At 35.9% G+C, this 20,083-nt stretch overlaps 1 protein-coding gene across 1 annotated transcript in view; it reads right to left on the bottom strand.

Annotated features, from left to right (window-relative positions):
• Window positions 1–20,083, bottom strand: part of LAMA2 (laminin subunit alpha 2) — a 613,971-nt gene that overhangs the window by 261,524 nt on the left and 332,364 nt on the right. Inside the window, exons 13-16 of the mRNA XM_049652971.1 lie at window positions 18,428–18,529; window positions 16,780–16,991; window positions 7,269–7,380; window positions 1,539–1,652 (exon numbers count right to left, since the gene is read on the bottom strand). Coding sequence (XP_049508928.1) covers window positions 1,539–1,652; window positions 7,269–7,380; window positions 16,780–16,991; window positions 18,428–18,529 — 540 coding nt within the window. The remainder of the gene's footprint in view (window positions 1–1,538; window positions 1,653–7,268; window positions 7,381–16,779; window positions 16,992–18,427; window positions 18,530–20,083) is intronic.

The following is a 20,083-nucleotide window of genomic DNA, read 5'->3' as shown; positions in this document are numbered from 1 at the left end:
ATTATCTGATTTAATCATAATGAATTTAACATGAAATATTACTATTAGAAACATTATAAGTCTGGTATTATGATATATTTATTTTGTCTTTTCAGGTTTAAAGAAAGCAACTCCATATCAGCTTTGCACTGAATAGTTCCTAGAGCATGTTAGCAAAGTGTTTAAAGGTAACTCAATATTTTTCCCAAGGTACATTTTAAATGACTCATGGTATAATTAAAATGAAAATCGCTTAGTCTTTCTATTCATAAAAATGCCATTGGAAAAATCTACGGATCCACAAATTAAGGCTATCGTGCTTTATACTGTAATGCAATTAAACAAATCTTATACAGAGAAAACAGAAAGAGCATCAATAAACCTAAATGCCAAATTACATTGAGACAAAGCCCTGAATTTTCATTTTGGGTTTGTCCCAGAAGCTTTTAAGTGGAAGAAAAGGGGGGAAACATTGAGCAAGAGGAAGAAAGAACATTAAGAAATAAAGATAGCAGAGTCTGCCTTAAATTCTACGGGAAATGAGAATATGATATCCTCCTAAATTGGCACTGTTTCAAATTGTGTTTCTGCAGGACTAATGAAATGAGAAGTGTTGTTTCAAGCTTCATGCCATGTCAGAGAATATCAAACTAACATGCCCTTGAGTTCATCAGGATGGTCTATGTGGTGTATATTCTCCAATCTAGAGGCTTCTTAGCAGGTAGAAAGTGCTGGCCTTTGCAGAGAGCTTTTCTTCTCCTTCAAAGTTTGGCTTTCCTTGTAGCTGGAAGAAGCAGCTTTGATGAATATGTAGTGCATATATTTATTATTTTTTTAATCTACATACGACATTTATTTTTAAAAAGTTTATTTATTTACTTTGAAAGGGATAAAGAGAGAGCTGGGGAGGGGTAAAAAGAGGGAAAGAGAGAGAATCCCAAGCAGGCTCCACACTGTCAGCATGGAGTCCAATACGGGGCTCAAACTCACAAACTGTGAGATCACGACATGAGCCAAAATCCAGAGTTGGACATTTAACCAACTGAGCCACCGAGGTATCCCTACATATGACGCTTTTTTTTACTTAAATGTTGAAATTTTAAAATAAAAATCGTGTAGTATGCCCTCATTTTTTCAATGTGGAAGAAACTGAATTATGTCTATTATAAAAGTTATATTTTATACTTTTCATATCATGGGGATACAAACCATTTTCTGTTATGGAAATACAGCCTATTTTTGGTAGATTTATGGAAGGGATTGAAACCACATACATTCAGGGTAGATATGTATCTCAGTCATTAGTTATATTTTATGATGATGTATCTAATTCTAATTGAGGTCTTACACTAATATGGATAAACGTCTCCTAATACTTGTTAGTCAGGAAAACCACATACGAAAGAGCATCCTCAGCTTCCAACTCCATTCAATATAAAGATCCCTGTCAAATCACGTCTTGACTCAAGTGTTTGTCCCAGAGGTAGTAATTGACCTGCAGACCTATTGAGCTGATTTCAGCCTTGTCAATCAGCATCCCCAAAGGAGAAAGCACTTACCAGGCATTCTCCAGTGATGTCATCACAAGATTCTGCATGGCCAAAGCATTGACATGGTTCACAGATGCCACCCAAAATAGTGCCATTGACTCGTCTGTGCTGAGGCCAACAAGACTGAAAGAAAGATAAGGTTTCAAGTCTCAGGGATTTTTTTCTTAAGGTTTTTTTTTTGTTTTGTTTTGTTTTGTTTGTTTGTTTTTTTGTTTGTTAAAGGGAAATATTTAGGTAGCAAATTCAGCAAACATGCTCATCAAAGTGTTGCTACTATTGAAACATTGCTACAGAGCTATTCCTCCTGACATTTGGGACTTTTGTACTGACCTTAGCATTATTGGCAGGTATGAGATTAGAGGAAGCATTAGCTTGGTGTCTCTTCTGAAATGGTAAAATAAAGAAGAGATAAAAAGAATTGAAATGTGACAGTCTCAAAGTAAAAAGCACAGACAGGAAAATAGAAGGAAAAGTATTGAAAAAAAAGCAGCAGACATAAAAAGACTTTCAGAGAACCTTAGCCTAAGAGAGTACCTAATATCATCCAAAGGAATGTCGATTTTCTGGAATACATTCCCTCACCCACACAGAACTGCCCTTAATTCTGTCACTTTACAATCATTCGGAAGAAAGGTAGTGTCCCACTCTTACATTTGACCCACATACACAGCTGATGTCTACACACAAAGAGTCCGTATCTTTCATTCTCATCCTATTACGTTTTCTCAAACTTGCAAATGATTCATTTACCATATATTCCCTTGATATTTTATTTTTATTGCATTATTCTACTAGAAGTCTACTTACATTCATCATTCCTTTTAAAAGTGTGGAACCCTTTATTATACAAAAATGGAATTCTGATTAAAAACATTCAGGCCTTAGAATAACTTTATGTCACCATCAGCTCTAGGTTCACTGTTACTCTTTAAATTAAGTTTCCCTTCCATGGGGGTTACTACAAACTGTATGGGATGCACAACTGGGGGGGGGAGGGCAAACACTGCTGCCCTCTGGAAGCTTGTGTTCTCTCTCAAGTTCTAATTTCATTTTGTGGGTGATTTATTATATTTCTGGCTGGTTTACTACAACGTAATATATCATGAAAAGGCCTTTTTTCCAGTTGAAAATGGAAACAAGAGAGAAACCACTGAAGTAATAAAGTTTATAGAATTGTGTTGTGTACTGCTAGAAATGTTCCTTCTGCCTCAGGGTGTGAAGGTTCTTAAATTTGAACATCAATAACAAACACATAAAAAAGGGTCTGCTGATACTTCACATCTGAAAGGAAAGCAAAAATGACTTTCCTCTTAATTTGGGCAGTACAAGAAAGAAAGGTGTTGATTTTTTTGCCCCTTTCTAATAATTTCTCCGCATTAAATTTTTTGCCACCTTAGATTCAGTGTAGAAGAGATTTCCTTCTCCAATACGTATTTTTAAAAACTGGTGAAGTCATATATCCAGAAGAGGGTAGAAACCAAGGGTGTTGATAACAGAGAGAGAACTGACTTACTGTTTTCAGGACAAATATTCATAGAATTGTCATTAATGAGCTTTTTTTTCTTTTAATACCCTGCAAATGTCCTACTCATACCACAGCCTCATCAAATCTGTAAGTATCAGCGATATCTCCATTTGCCATATTCTTTTCTGGAACAGTGGAGCAGGGCATGCAGAATTCTTCCTCTCCTGAGAGAAGTCACTACACTCATAATCTGCATTCCATTATCTGTTATCTTTCCAACACTCTTTCTCTGGGCTCTACCAGTAATACCTTCCTTTTCCACTGGATCATTACTATCAGCTCAAAAATATGATTTGCTATCCCCATTAAAAGTTAACAAATATGACAAAATTACTTCCTTAATATCTCAGAGCTTTCCAGTTACCTACCTGTTTTTCTTTCTCAGTAAAACTACTCTAAAAAGTCTTCTCTTCTTCACTTCCCTCTCATGCTTCATTCCATTCTACTCTGTCTTGTGCCATCACCACTCAATTACAACTGACCTTGGCTATGCCACCACATTCCAGGTAGCCAAAGCTGGTAGACCATTCTGTGACTGCATTTTATCTGACCTCTCATCAACATGTGGCTTAGTTGACTCCTCTCTCCCTCAAATGCCCTCTGCTCTCAATTTCCATGCCATCACAACTCCATGTTTCCACATTAGCTTTTTGCTTTCTCCTCTGCTTTGACCCAACTTCTCATTGCCAAGAACTCCTAGGGGCTTGATCGCTTTCCCCCTTCTCTTCACACTGTCTCCTAGGTAATTTTATTCAGCCCCATAGTTGATGATCTCTTCCAAATGCTTATCTGTTGACCAGACGGATATTCCAGGTTCAGGACCTGCATATTCAACTGTAAAGTTGACATCTAGTTTCCACTTTTCACACCTAATATTTCTAAAATGGATTGTTGATTCCATCTTCTACCCACTGCTAATCCTCCCCAGTCTTCCTCAGCTTAGTAAATGGCTTTGCATACAATTGCTCCAACTGGTAATCTATGACTCATTTCTTTCTTTTTTTTTAAGTTTTATTTATTTTGAGAAGAAGAGAGAGAGTGAGCATGATCAGGGGAGGGAGGGAGGGAGGGAGGGAGAGAGAGAGAGAGAGAGAGAGAGAGAGAATCCCAAGCAGGCTCTGCACTGTCAGTGCAGTGCCCAATGTGGGGGTCGACCCCACGAACCATGAGATCATGACCCGAGCTGAAATCAGGAGTCAGACGCTTAACTGACTGAGCCACCCAGGCACCTCTATGACTCATTCTTAAATTCCTTACTTCTTTAAACTCTGCTCTGGTATGTAATCTACAATAAATCCTATTGGTTATACTATCAAAATATAGAGTAAACCCATATCTTTTTACATCCCCTGCCATTATCCTAACATAAACCATAATAGTGTCTCCTACCACAGTAGCCTATGAGCCACTCTTCCTCTTATTCTTGCCTTCCTATATTATGTTCTTCACTCTGTAGCCATAAAGAGTTTCTTGAATAAGAAAACTAAGATCAAGGCACTACCCTCCTTAAAGTATTCTAATGATTTTCTATTATGCTTAGGATAGAATCCCCAATTATTATAATACATACAAAGCTCTGGATGGTTTGGCTTCTCCAGTCACATCACGTGCTATTCTCTCCCTTGCTTACTATGTTCTAGTCGTCCTTGCCCTCTTTCAGGTCCTTGCAGACTCCAAGCTCCTTTCCACTTCCTCCTAAGCCACTTCCAGCTTTCTCTGCATAGCTCACCCTTCTCACTCTTCAACACCCAGTTTAGATGCTATCACTTCAGACAGCCTTTCCTGAAACCTTTTATAAAGTAGCCCCTCTTATCTATTCTTCCTGTGCCCATTCTTAGTAGCTGTATCGAGACACCTTGTTCATTTACTTCATGACATTTATTACACGTATTTAAATATGTTCTCCGGCATACTGTCTAGCCTACAACCAAATGTAATGTCCTCGAGGGTAGGGACTATACCTGTGTTGTTGATCACCTAGTCAGCCATGCCAAGGGTCTTGATTGTGTCAAAATGCATGATTATCAACATCTATTAGCTAAACAAAAGTATGAACACTCCTATGAGGTGGTTAATTTTATTTTGATCATATAGAAAGAAGCAAAAACTGAGATTTGAATTAAAACACATTTTTTCAGTACCAGATGTTGCTTACACTTCTTCACCTGTCCCACTTGTGAAGTGAAATGAATTATGATGGTACTAAGAGTGTAAGAAAAATTGGAAAGATAAACTGCAGAGGGATTTATAAGAAGTCAGGTAGAAATGAAGAAAAAAAAAAGGTTTGAATCAACACTGTGGCCCCAAATAGAGTAAAAGAGAATGATATAGTGAGTGGTTTGACCTGGTTTTTGGCAACCTAGCATGAAGACATTCTGGTCTTTGTAGGTTACTCAGCGTTGCAGAGGTCTGTGCATATTAGGGATAGCAAAGCTGATGTGACTGGCCTTATGAACTCAGTAAAAAGCAGATGAAATCAGGAAAGGACAGGAATGAATGCGAGCAAGTCTAAACATCTGATGTTTTGTTTGGATTCTTTCATACTCGTGTGCTTCTCTCTTCCCACCTAATTGTTACCATTATTTAGCCTCCAATTTGAGGTTTTTCCACTGCAGGATACTTTCAGTGACACCTGTCTCTGCTCACCTCTTTGAACGATTATTGCACTTATGTTCTGTACCACTCACCCGTCCCTTAATTATATAGTGCTGTGATCCAATTTTTCATAGGTATTTGTTCTGTCTCCCTAAACAGATTGTTAGCTCTTTAAGGATGGGGATTTTGATGTAATCTTCTTGATAATCCCTTCAGCACCTAGTGCAGAATTTACCAAAGATTCACAATAAATATTTTTGAAGAAAGGAAAGAAGAAACAAAAAACCTAGCCAACTGAGCAATTCTGATATTTAATTTTGTATCGACAGGTATTTGGAACTTCCATAAAGACGATGAAGAGTACTAGGGAAAACAAATGTGGGGTAAGTGGTAAAACAAGCATAGAATCAAGGTGTTCATTCTTCCAATTGAAATAGGAACTTAAAGGTTCAAAGACAGCTTTCTGGTTTGAAATAAAAACTGCTAGGCTCTTCATAAAGTATGTGGTTCATCAAATACAGCACATATTTTATATGTAAAAATCAAATTAATGTTGACAGAGCTAATTTATTGCCACAATTATTTTTCTCTTCTTGAGATGAATTTTGGAAAAGCAAGGACATCAACGAATTTCATTTCATTTTATTTCTAGATAGGTGAATCTGAGCCTGGCTAAAGAAAACACATTTGTCATGAAGATGACTCTGAATCCTATGTATCTTCTAAAAGCATGCATTATTTCAGAGTACAACAGAGCTGACGAAGCAATGCCCAGAGTATTTCTATAAATGGCATAATGGGATAGTGTGCTGAAGTAGAACATCTTGGTACACTCAAACGATTCCTTAAAGGCACCATTTTTAAAGAATTTAAGCTCCTATTTATCTGCAAGCCATGTCCTCTATCAGGAAAATTGTGTTTACATTATATGACTGGGTTTCAAGTGAAACCAATTTCAAACCACCTAAGAAAAAGTACGTAGAAGTAAATAAAAGTTATTACCTTAAAACGACACACTGTGATATTAAGTAAGAAATGTTAATCTTATTAGAAATCTAGAATACTGGGGTAACAAGGAATATCTCAAATAAATGAATCAAAGGCATGTAGGGAATTTTCCAGATCACGGTATTTCTTCCATGTATTATATCTTGATGTTTTAAAGATTCTATCCTTCAGAAGCTTGCGGTTTGGCATTCTTAGGAATAAAGCAGAGCAAGAGTATGGTACATAAGATTAGAAACTACAGGGAAAGGGGAAAACAGTGCTAATTCCTGGTAAGCGCTGAGGTAGAAGTGAAGGGAAATTATTTTGAAATATTAAATATTACTCTGCTATCATTCATCTTATTTTATCAGCCAATGAAATAGGAAATAAACACTTAGGGAAACCTCAGATTTTCATCTGTAGCAAGGTAAAATATCCAAAAGAGAAACATAACTTCAAGATGACGTAATATGAGCGGTGCTCTATTAGAAAGCCATGATTTTGGGCACTCAAGCGTCTTCTTTAAGTAAAACACTATCATTTATTTGTGCCATCATTGATGGAGGACGGTTTACTGAAAGCAATGTTGAAGGAACTTGGGAGGCGCCAAGGATTTATTCTTGCAAACTTGCCTCACAAGAGGAGCCAGAATACCCAGGTGGACACTGGCAAATCTCCACGGCGGTTGCAATGGTTCCATCAGTAGGATAGGGGACTGCGGATTCAAGGCCAACAGAGCCCAGCCTGCAGTGGAAAGAAAAAGAGATGGTGACTAGGTAAACCAACTCTTAGGTACTATAGAGTTTGAGGAATAGTATAGTAATCAGGTTGGTAATATAGGTAAACTCTTTGTGGTGAGAGGGAAGGCCAACGAATATCTACAACTTGAAGCCCTGCTCATTCCTTCTATTCGGTAAAATATGCCCAGGTGCTCACAACCATGACCACATCAAATGCTGAGAAGATATGAGAACATTCTTGCCCAGTTCTTGGGTTTTGGCTATTTGTTTCGATTTCATTATTATTATTATTATTATTAATTTTTTGGAGATAGTTTAAAATAATGTAGTTGAAGGTATTTTTAAAACAGAAAACATCACATGACTGACTCATTTTAACGTGAAACTAGAAAATCAAAGAAGACAATATTAATATCCAGCTCAAGCTTTTAAATTGAAAGGAAAGATGAAAGGAAAAAGAAAGAGAGAAGAGGGAAGGAGGGAAGGAAGGAAGGAAGGAAGGAAGGAAGGAAGGAAGCAAAGAAGGAAGGAAAGAGAGAAACAGAAAAAGAGAGAAAGAGAAAGAAAGAAAAAAGTGATTTTCATTTCTTTTCATCAGAAACAAATCTGCACGTTGGGAGGTAAAAATGAGACTTTTTCAAATACTCAGTTGAATTAGAACTATTTTCTTAATTTGTTTTGACCTGAATTAAATGCATTGTTCTATGTATCCATGGGTTTCATTTTATTAGTACTTCTGTACAATCTGGTGGTTTTAGCAGAGTGATTCGGTGTCACTCATTATTTTGGGGAAAAGCTGGTTTGTCTAAACTGAAAACACTGTTAATATAAGTGGTATATGTGTATATTATGTGTGTGCGTGTGTGTATTTCCTATATATTTCCGTATTTCCTATATATATATTTCCTTCCAAAAATATGCAAACTTAATATGAATTAACAATTTAAATAAACATTGGTGTCTTATTGGATTTTTCAATTTTTTTTTTAAAAAAGGAAATTTTAAAAGCTTTATTGTTAAGAACATGGACTCAAGTTTCAGACAGACTAGGATTCATATCCTGTCTCTGACATTCAGCAGTGTTGTATCCTAGGAAAAATTACCTAATTTCTCTAGGCCTCAGTATTGTCATCTATGTAATGGAGATAACATAAGAGTCCATACATCATAAGCTTGATAAAATAATTATATGAAATAATGAATATAAGTTCCTGATATAACACATACTGATTATTAAATACTAAACATTTTATTAACATATTCTCATTGACTGTTGAAACAGGATAGAAAATGGCCACAAAAGACTATACGAAACACTATTGGTATCTCCAATTCTAGCTGTTTACCATTTTAATACATTAAAACAAATTTGAAATAAATCCTCAGGGCACAAAATTAATTGATTGCTACTGATTTATGGTAAGTACTGTTTCTTAAAATGATTGATAAGCCCTATAATACAATCTTATATGCCATTCTTTAACCATGATAAAGATACAACCAACTCTTGCATTTCCAGTTGCTTTACACAAGAGTGGTGTTAGGTTTTTAATTGGTGACTCACAATCATGAAGGAGCTTCTGAGATTTGGGAATCTATGCTATAATCAATCCAAAGAACAAAGCTAACAGGCTCATTAAATGTATCTTCAAAAGTAAACCCTTTAAGCAAATTGTAAGCTTTTGAGTTAACAAATTTCTAAAATCTTTATTGTTTTGGGGTGTCTGGCTGGCTCAGTTAGTAGAACATATGGGTCTTAATCTCAGAGTTTTGAGTTCAAGTCCCACAATGGGCATGGAGCCTGCTTAAAATTAAAACAACAACAACAACAACAACATTAAAACCTTTTTCACTCCCATTTTACTAATCCTAGACACTTGATAGTACCTTGCATGTGTAGGACCTCATACGTAACCAAAAAGTTGAAAAGAAAAACCGAAGCAATTGGGTGGGATCATCTTAGAGGCTGTGTGCTAACCGGCATCTTCTAAAGACAAGCCATTTATCTTTAGCTACAGAGTAGTTCATCCACAACCATTTCTTGAATGATTTCTTCTCTGGGAGAACAGTCTGGACAACCTAGTAAAAGGTCCTAAATTGGTAAGTGTTAAAAATCACTCTTTCATAGTGTTTAGGTTACATAGAGGTTTTCAGAGAAATCTCTAAGTTGTCATTTTTTCCCCCACCAAATCAACGTGTATAAGATGTATAAGTGGAGATTTTTTCATTTTTTAAATTGGGGTGAAATTTACATAACATAAAAGTAACCATTTTAACGTGTTCATTTAGTACATTCACAAGGTTGTGCAACTACAACCTTTATTTGGTTCCAAGCATTATCGTCAGCCCATGTGAAAACCCTGTACCCATTAAGCAGTCACTGCCTATTCTGGCCTTTCTCTTAGCCCCTGGTAAACCATGAATCTGCTTTCTGTCTCTATGGATTTATCATGGATAATTCTGGATACTTCACATAAATGAAATCATATAATCAGACCTTTTGTGTCTGGCTTCTGTTAGTTTAAAGTTTTCAAAGTTCATCCATGTTGTAGCATGTATCAGTATATCATTCCTTGTTATGACTGAGTAATATTCTATTGTATGAATATATCACAACGTAGAGTTTGAAAGACAGTACTTGCTTGTGTCAACATGAGCTTATGAGCAACTTCTCACAAACAAAGACTTTATTGTGTCATCTATATACCTAGCCAGATCATCTCAATACAAGCTCAATACACTTTCGTTGGATGGATGAATGGATGGATAGATGGATAGTAGGTATATGGATAGATGGATAGATGAATGAATGGATACAAAACTACATATAAACAAACATACATGTATTAATAGATGAGTGGATAGGTAAATGAACAGGTGAATGGAACATAGTTATATTTTATGTTAGTTACAATGTTAGTTATATGTTAGTTATATATGTTAGTTACAATGACTAACATACTCCCAGATAAATGCTAAAATAAAGCCTAGTATCCACATTCAGATGAATAAAGTCAGATAAGCAGGAGACAAATTACTTGTTTGATCAGATAGATAAATAAATAAATAAATAAATAAATAAATAAATAAATAGAAAGCTATTAGAGTTAGAACTTGAGGTCAGAACTCATCTGAATTAATTGTGACATCTTACTGTCTGCACTTAATGAACTGTCCCAAGATTAACTTATCTTTCTGATCACTTTGCTTTCAGAATTAGATGATTTCATGATTGCTATACTAGTTGGTTATCCTATAAAAGACTGTCACAATTTACTAAACAGTAGACTGGTCAATTGTGTAGACAGTCCCCGGATTTTTAATATAAAATTGAGTATTGGAATGTTTCAAAATAGAAAAATGAGTAATTGACTACTTTAAGGAACAATTTAAAATATAACAAAACAAAAACAAAAATATTTTCTATGAATTGCCAAATTTCATTTGTCTTTACAACAACAGATGTTCCTTTCCTTAATCTGTGTAACCATTTTGAGCTGTAAGAAATTTCAACATTCAAAAATCTTTCCCAGCAATATTCCACATTAGCATTCACTGAGCAGACCCAATGTTCATCAGGTTCTGCTGTTGGTAAATGGGATTTTAATGTGTTTAACGGTTTTAAGTATTACTCATAAAGAAGGCTGCATTTTTTTTTTCCCTTCAATATGGACATTTTCTTTTCTTGATACGAGGCTGCATTCTTTTAAATATATAAAGGTAGTGGTAATAAAGTACTAAATTTTAGAAGTGCACGAACTATCAAAGATTCGTCAACTAAATCACATGTTTTAGCTGGCTATTTCCTCTTATTTTTATCACTTGGAAATACAGATAAGATGATGAAGAGAAAAGACATAATTGTGTAAGCTAGTATTGAAAATATTAGAATCATATGAGAAACATTATCCTGGTACAGACTTAAAGATTGTCCTCAATACTTTTGTTTCATTATATTTCTACCAGAGTTAGATAGGTTAAGCTTTACTAAAATAATAATAACAATAACACATAAATTATCCTTAGAAACAATAAGAACTTTGATCATAAAACTTTATATAATTATTTTTTTCTATCCATCTTTTTTTTTCTATTGAAAGCATCCATTTAATTCTACTTAAACCAATGTTACTTTGGATTAGCCACCATAGATGAAGAGTTTATTGCTATTCAATTGCTTTGTTCTATTTTGTTCTGTCAAAACTCAGAACTTCCTGCAGTCTCTACCTTGTGGAAGTCCCACCATGTTAGGGGGGACTGATACCTTTTATTCCACTCCTAAAAAGGCAAAGAATCATTTAGTGGCCCAGGCAATGTCTGAGTGGTTCATCTGAAAAAGAACTAGATGTTTTCATCAATCGTTTTTAATCCCCCATCAAGTAAGGGAAATAACTGAGAGAATTGGATACTATTTCAGACATTCATAAACATTATATTAAATGCTAATAGGATCATTTATCTCTTCCTTCTTAGACCTACCAGTATGTACTGTGCACATTTCTAATGCATTATTTATTACACTACCGTAAATGTATGTGTCTGCCTTCCATCCTCGACTATGCCTTTTTTTAATTCAATGATCATTTATCCATTATCGCATTCTTTTTGCTTAGCCTAGAACTACCACATCATAATAATTACTACTTACTAAGTGTCTGCTATCTTCTGTGTACTGTAATGGGGGCTTGACAGACATCTCATTTAACTCTGAGTGAACACAATGGGTAATCATGTTATTGTCTACATTTACAAATGAAGAACCTATGACTCAGAGAAGTGCTGTGTCCAATATAATACAGTTCGCAAACAGTGCAGCACAGATTCAAACCCAAGCATGACTCCAAAATCAACGATTATCTTGTTACCCTACACTGCCTCCCAACATATTGCTAGATAGCATGGCTAATGTTTTTGGTACATCATTTTCTCACATAGCATTTGATCTTAAAATTTAGATAGTGTTTCTGCCATTTCACAGAAGAGGAAACTGAGACTTAGGTATACACGAAAGGCAATAAATGCTGGCAGACTGAATGAATCCAATATTTACAGAATTTATTTGGCAGGTAGTCAAAGATAATGTGGAGGAAACATATGTGGGTTTAAACCTCTTATGAAGAGCCCAATGCTTAGTGAGTTGCATAAGTCTTTTAAGTTTTACAGGCCTTTTCAGTATAATTTCTTCAAAACATGGTTATCTGTACCATTAATTTCCAAAGATAGATGCATGGTATGCATCTATCAACAATGTTACTATAATCATCAAGATACTCCTTTATTTATAAGGGTTTTTCTAGATTATTACATAAATTCTATGTAATATTTTTGATACATCCCCCCAACACACATTTACTTGAAAAAGTCATATGAACATGTCTTGCCTTGAAATGATTCTGTGTTCCTTTTTAAGCAATAAAGACACATGGGGTGTATCAGGATAAAGTCATGATGAGGGCTCAGTTACACTGAGTTGTTTGTGTTAACAAACAACTCCAAATTCTTAGTGGCTTAACAGAAAACAAAGTGTTTACTCATGTAAAAATCCTTCACAGGTCTGGGTGACTGTTGAGAGCAATGTTTCAGGCTATTTGTATCTTCTTGTAGGTGGATAAGCTCCAGAAAGTCTCATGCTGGCATTTCGGTGCTTCTTGTGTGTGTGCGTGCGTGTGTGTGTGTGTGTGTGTGCGTGCGTGTGTGTGTGTGAGAGAGCATGTGCATGCATGTAGGGGAATTATAATCACTTCTATTCACATTTTACTGGCTAAACCAAGTCATATGACCACATCTATCGTCAAAGGTTAGGGAAATGTAATATCACAAAAGGGGAAGTTTGGATCTGGGTATTTCCCCAAAGAAAATAAAAACACTAATTCAAAAAGATATATGCACCCCTATGTTCATTACAGCATTATTTACAACAGCCAACACAGGCAAACAGCCTAGTGTCTAACAATAGATGAATGAATAAACAAGATATGGTATATATAGACAATGGAATACTACTCAGCCATAAAAAAGAATGAGATCTTGCCATTTGTGATAACATGGAAGAACCTAGAGGGTATTATGCTAAGTGAAATAAGTCAGACAGAGAATGATAAATACCAAATAACTTCACTTATACGTGGAATCTGTAACATAAAGCAAATGGACAAACAAATAAACAACAGCAAAGACAGAAACTGGCTCATAAATATAGAGGACAAATAGGTGATTCCCAGAGTGGAGGTGACCAGGGGATAGGCAAAACAAGTGAAGGGAATTAAGAGGTACAAACTTCCAGTTACAAAATAAATTAGTCATGGGGATGAAAGTACAGCATCAGAAATATGCTCATTAATATTGTGACAGCTGTATGATGAGAGATGATACACATATTGAGGTCAGCATTTTGTAATGTATATAATTGTCAAATTACTATGTTTTACAGTGAAACTAATAATAATATATGTCAACTAACTTCAATAAGGATTTTAAAAATAATTAAAAATAAAATAAATAAAATAAAATAAAATAAAATAAAATAAAAAGGATGAGATCAGAGATTGATGAAAGATACTAACGTCTGCTACAAGGTAAAAGAAAACAATTTTTTGCAGAGTTTTATGCTGAATAAACGTTTAAGAAAAGCTGAATAGACTCCTTGCTTGAATTAAATATCAAGAGTGCTACTAAAACTAGGGTTTGGGGAATTTAAAGGAGAAAGATGTATGATTTGGTTAAGTTGATTTCCTCTTACATTTCTAAAAGAAGGCTGAAATTTTTCTATTTTTATATTCATCTTACCAATGTGGGCAAATGAGAAAGAAATCAATTAATTTTATTGCATTAACATCTCATCATTCTGGAAAAGAATGACAGCAAACACTGTCACAATTTTGGAATTATCACTATGTGCTTTATCCTAGATGGTCTCCAAAGTCTTAATAGTACTTGGTAGAAAATGTTATTGCTTGCAGTGACCGAGGTTGGATAGAAATGCTTCCGATTTCTCTGCCTATTTGCCATTAGCAAAATGCTTTTGTAGCCCTCTAATTCTATTCTCACGGTGACCTTTTGAAGCTGGCAAGGCAATTGTCCTTCTCTGTATTTCACAGACAGGGTGATTGAAATTCAGAGAGGTCAAAGCTACACTTATGTTTACAACTATTAAATAGCTGAATTGAAAACAGAAGTCAAAATCCTGACCCGCAGGCTAGTTCTCCTTCAACTATTCCTCTCCATCTCACCACAGAGCTGGAGGAAGCCAAGTCCATGAAGTGCACATGCTGAGAACCACCACGTAAGTAAATCTTCCTTAAATACACCTAAACACGAATTTTTGTTGAGACAGCCTCCATTTACTTGTGCTTACACACAAACCGGATACCAAGTCAGAAGCGTACTGTGTAAGACAAGCTGAAATCGATTGCAAATATGACTCAATCCACTGGTAGATCAGAAATAAATACGATAAAACAAGTTCAGTGAGTCAGGATTTAGGCTGACTTTCTGCTTACCTGAAGGGGGTAGGTGTTTCAGATCTGCCATTGCCTTTTCCTTCTTGAACCATTGTGCTTTAGGGAATGTAGGCTGCAGAAGGCAGCCACCTACTTGGATTAGCTCCCGTGTCGGTTCACATAACCTTGCTCTGTGAACACGTCACTCGTACACGGGAAAAGTTCAGAAGGCTTCAAAAGAAACTGATGATTTTGACGGGTAGACACTGAACTTATCTGACATAAATCAGGGGGAAATGCCTTTGGATTAACTAGTCTGAGAAGCAATGCTGACAAAAATAAATAAACCCCCTAGCCACTTTTTGTCAATTTGGTTGTCATTCATATCAAAAGCCAGAGGACTCATCTCTCTGTACTGTTTAAACATCATGACAATCTCTATTTACTAAACGGGAGAAAAGATAATTAATTCCTAAGTGCTGCTTCACATCTTCATGGCATTTTAACCCAGCTCCTAACAGAATTGCCTATGCAAAAGAGGTACGCTGTTTGACAATGGTTCTGTTTATGAATCTGTAGCGTCCCCCTTTGGGAGATGGTAATGATGATTACACTTAGTTGAAATGGTACAAGTGAAAGACAAACTAGGCTGCACAAGCAAATGATGGGGGTGGAGGAGCATCAGCATTAAAAACAAAACAGCAACAACAACAACAACAAACAAACAAAAAAAAAACCCCACCTCTTGTAGATAAACCAGTACTGGAGACAATGCTTTGATACTGAGTATGTCACAGAGTCAAGTTTTGGGTCATATTTCTTCATCTAACTTAATCTCAATTAGGGGAAAGTTACCATGCTGCCTTGTGCTTATTATTAGGGCATAAAAGGGAAAGTGGGGGGGGGGAGAGAAAGCACATTCAGACACAGCTAAAGTTTGAATTTTCTTGGACAAACATATCACTGTTTTTAAAATGGAAAGCTTATGATCAGTCAGATATGAGCAGGTTTGATTCCAGTCAAAAGTTCTGTCTTTAGGGGTACCTGGGTGGCTCAGTCAGTTAAGCGTCCAACTTCAGCTCAGGTCATGATCTCATGGCTCGTGAGTTCTAGCCCCTTGTCAGGCTCTGTGCTGACAGCTCAGAGCATGGAGCCTACTTCGGTTTCTGTGTTTCCCTCTCTCTCTTCCCCTCCTCCCTCTCAAAAATAAATAAAACACTAAAAAGAAAAATTCCCTCTTTAAAGAAAAAGAAAGGAAAACAACTAATTCTATGTAACAGGCGCTTTGCATAATTGCCACATATAATTTTCACAATGACCCCTGAAAGGTAGACACTATAATCTCCACTTTATACTTGAAGAAAGCAAGTTTCCACAAGGACCAATCACTTGCCAAAGTCACACATAAAATAAGCAGTTGAACTCACTGAATTCCTAGTTAGTTTGGCTCCAAGCTTATGCTCTTTCCTCTACAACACACAGCCTTATAGTCTTCTATGAAGAGACTTGTGATTATTTCAATGAAGGTGCTTAGGTTTCTTATTACAAACCACATGCTATTAAGTTAGAAACTGGTTAATTAATTAATGGAAGAAAACAGTTTACAAACCACTTTCCGAATATGGATACCCTGGAATTATACCTCTTTAGTTTCCCAGTGTCTGAGTCGTCATAAATGAGACTTTATTCTCCAGTATAGAGTTTTTCAGAATATCGATCCTTTTTTATCACATGTTCTAGCTGAATTGTGAAGGAATCATCGATACTAGAAAAGGGCTAAGACAAATTTCTTTTGGGTGTTTAAATTTTAAAGTTTTAATAGAAACGCTTTTCAGAAAACTAGCGCTTGATTCTTAACTACTATTTGCAGAAAACCTGCATATCTTTAAAGTCACTGTTCTACCTAACGCGTGCTTGCTCCAAAGAAGTGTGTGAACACTGGGAGATGCAGTTCTTGAGTTTACCTGAAGGTGGCATCCATCCCAAGGCTGTAGGTGATTTGTATGAGGACTCTCTTTACATTCGCGAGCACTGTCATAAACTCTCTTCTACTGACAGGGGAATTTGTGCCATGTATGGTAAACAATTCTTCTTTAAGTGACAATGAATGGATGTGTTCTTCATATGGTTGCAGATACACCTCATCTTGGACTGTGCTGATCCTCAAGTCACTTCCCTAAAGGGGGAGAAAAAAGGATAAAAGTGTGAAAACAAGGTATAAAAGGGTAAAAAGTATCCATATTTGGATTTGCCACTTTGTGAATTATCCTCAGATTTTTAATTCCAGGTTGGCTTTCCTTGCCGTTTAGTATATTTCTGGTATATACGAGAGGAAGAGAAGGCAATTTAAATATTAGTCTTAACCAGATGCATTGCTAAGCATAAGCTTTGTTATACATAACCTTGTTTCCACCGTTAACTAAATAATAGATACTTGGCAACTCATGCATGCCATGTGATTACAAATACCTATTTAATGCAAGTGCATAATAATTGGCATAATTCAAATATATTAGTTTATGGTGAATGTAGGTTGTATAGAAAAATAGGGAAGAAAAGTTACAACAGTGTATTGTATTAAGCTATGGTTTTAAAGGACTTTTCTATATGGGAAAACAAACAGAAACAAACAAGAAAAGTCCTGCAGTCTAGCATTCACAGTAAGATAATGGCATCATAATAGGGAATGTATTGACTGACCTTAAGGTTATCCTTCTTAACTGAGTTCATTTATATTAATAATACAGAACTTCACATTTTACATTTAAAGATCCCTTTTATCTCAAAGGAATTCCAAGACATACTTCTAGTTTTATAGATACACACACATGCATATATATTTAATAATATATATCATCCAGATCACTTCCTCTAATACTGGAAATATTTATTTTAGGGGAAGAATTTTGTCATTGATTCAGATGCATGAAAGGTTCAAGAAGAAGAACAAAGCCTGGTGCTAAATCAACATCAACCCACTAGAACCACAAATGTACATGCAAGTGTGTGCTCTGAGGCTATATGAGAGTTGGAGGAAGGGTGTGCATTATGTGAAAGGAACAGTATGAGAAAGGGTGGGGGAGGGCCTCTAAGATATCTTTAGGCTTCCCACATTGTAGAATTGCCTATGGCCCTCCAAATCCTGAAAGTAATTTCTCCTATATCTTTCCTACTTATACTAGGAGTTTGGAAGTCAAGATTTAACTACACCTAAATAAACAAGCTTCCTTTTTCATTTGTGTCGGCCTAATATCAACAAAGAAGTAGACAATAAAATCTACTTGGAAGAAAGGGGAGATGGAAAAAATTAAACAATGTAAATCATCATTTGCATAAACACTTGATCATTCTTATATTCTTGGGTACATGGTCGTTATACTTTTAATTTAAATTCCAGGTCTGGTCTAAAGGTCTTCTTTATCATTGCAACCTAACGAATATGTTCAGTCTTTTAGATATATCTTAGTGTGAAACATAAGGCTGGCATAAGAACGTTTCCCAGGATACGGTATTTTCTATAGTTTTATATTAAATTAATCTCAAGCCAATCAGGTAAGGAATAATCTAAGAATGTAAAACAGTTGAACATAAGTGATCCACTCCGTACTTTACCTCTAAGATAACCATAATCTGGAGAACGTGTTCTGTATCTTCTTCCTCTTCTTCAAAGTCATATGAGATGGTAAATGTCAACTGTCCTCCAGCTGCTGTAAGCTACAAGAGAAGAGATGCATAATCATTACAAGACAGGAGATGGGCTGTTAAATCATATTTTACTTATTATTTTAAAATCATTTTATTGTTCTAGAGGGTAGGATTTGGAAGAAACAGAAATCACAAGAGTGCAGAGTGAGAATGATAGACATTTCTTTAGCAGTAACCTTTATACGAACCTTACCCATCAACAGCAAGCCTGACATAAATATAAATTCATGTATTATTTTCCCCAGGATTGCAGGCTTGCTGAAATAGGTTAAGTTCTGTGAAACCAAACACAGCCCCTCCTGTCATTTTCCTCGTCTATAGCTTGAGCTTTACAATTCCCAAGCAGAAAAGGATCTTTGTCAAAATTGGGAGATTTCTGCCCATCCCCGAGGGTCACTCACTTTCTGTTGGTCTGAACGCTTTGAACAAAGACATCACTCCATTTGACAGCGACGTTACATAAACTATAAGCTAAGCTGGGAAATGTCGGTCAAAGAAAAATAAAGGAATAGCGGCAAATTTTATATTATGATACAATTCAACCAAAACTCCCAAAGAAGATACACTTTTCCCCGTGCAATCAAATATGCTTAGTTGGAATGAATGCTATTATTCCTTTTCATTAAATAAACCTCCTTCCTTCCAATATGCACGTCAAGCCCTGTGTTAATGGATGTTTGAGGTTTACATCTTCTGACATTGACAGTAACCTTGTAGAAAGGAAAAAAAAAATAGGAAAGCAAGATCATTTATAGGACAGGAATCAACATTGGGGCTTGAGTGACAGATTCAATGCAAATACGGCAGTCCATTTTTAAAAATTCCACTCCGGCATTGTAAATAAAGACATTCATAAAACAAAGCTGATGATTTGTATTCTGCTGTTTCCTCCGTACTGACAAACAGAGACCCAGCTTCACAGCCATCAGCTCTCCGTGGCCTCTTACTGCAGACCCTGACCACAAAGCAATTCTGGGCGATGCACCGGATGGAGGAGGAGGAGCCCGGATTCCTTGCAGAGTCGTTCCATGGGGAATGGCACATAGCTCTCCATGGCTGATGAAATAGGGTTTTCAACTTGCAGCTCCGCAATGTCTTCTACGAGCTCATTACATGGAGCTCTACAAGGAACTAGAATTCAGAAAACTTTTATTCCCCTGTTCCCCTGAGAAATAGACCTACTCTAATGTCTTCTCATATATAAAATAATAAATATCTGCCTGGACTATAGCGCTTGGCATCATTGTGAGTAACAAAGAGTGGATCAATGTAAAAGGTTTTTGGTTCTATTAAGATAAGCATCCAAAATATCACCTTGCAATAGAAGAGTCCAGAAAGGCAGCAGGAAAGAAGGCTTTATATATTTCAAAGAAGACTGAACTAATTTTCTACATTAATAAAAACATTTAGCAGGACGTAGGGATGGAGTTTGGGGAAAACGCAAGGATATAGATCTATAATGTTGCAAAACTTTTGAGCTTCCAATTATATTTTGATCATGTAAAATTTGGACTATGTGTTTTTACTTTCTTTGGAATATGTTTCTCTAAAAAAAAGAAAGAA

This window comes from Panthera uncia (assembly GCF_023721935.1).
Source record: "Panthera uncia isolate 11264 chromosome B2 unlocalized genomic scaffold, Puncia_PCG_1.0 HiC_scaffold_24, whole genome shotgun sequence".
Taxonomy (NCBI): Eukaryota; Metazoa; Chordata; class Mammalia; order Carnivora; family Felidae; genus Panthera; species Panthera uncia.
Note: the sequence above shows the minus strand (reverse complement) of the source record. Positions and strands in the feature narration are given on the sequence as shown.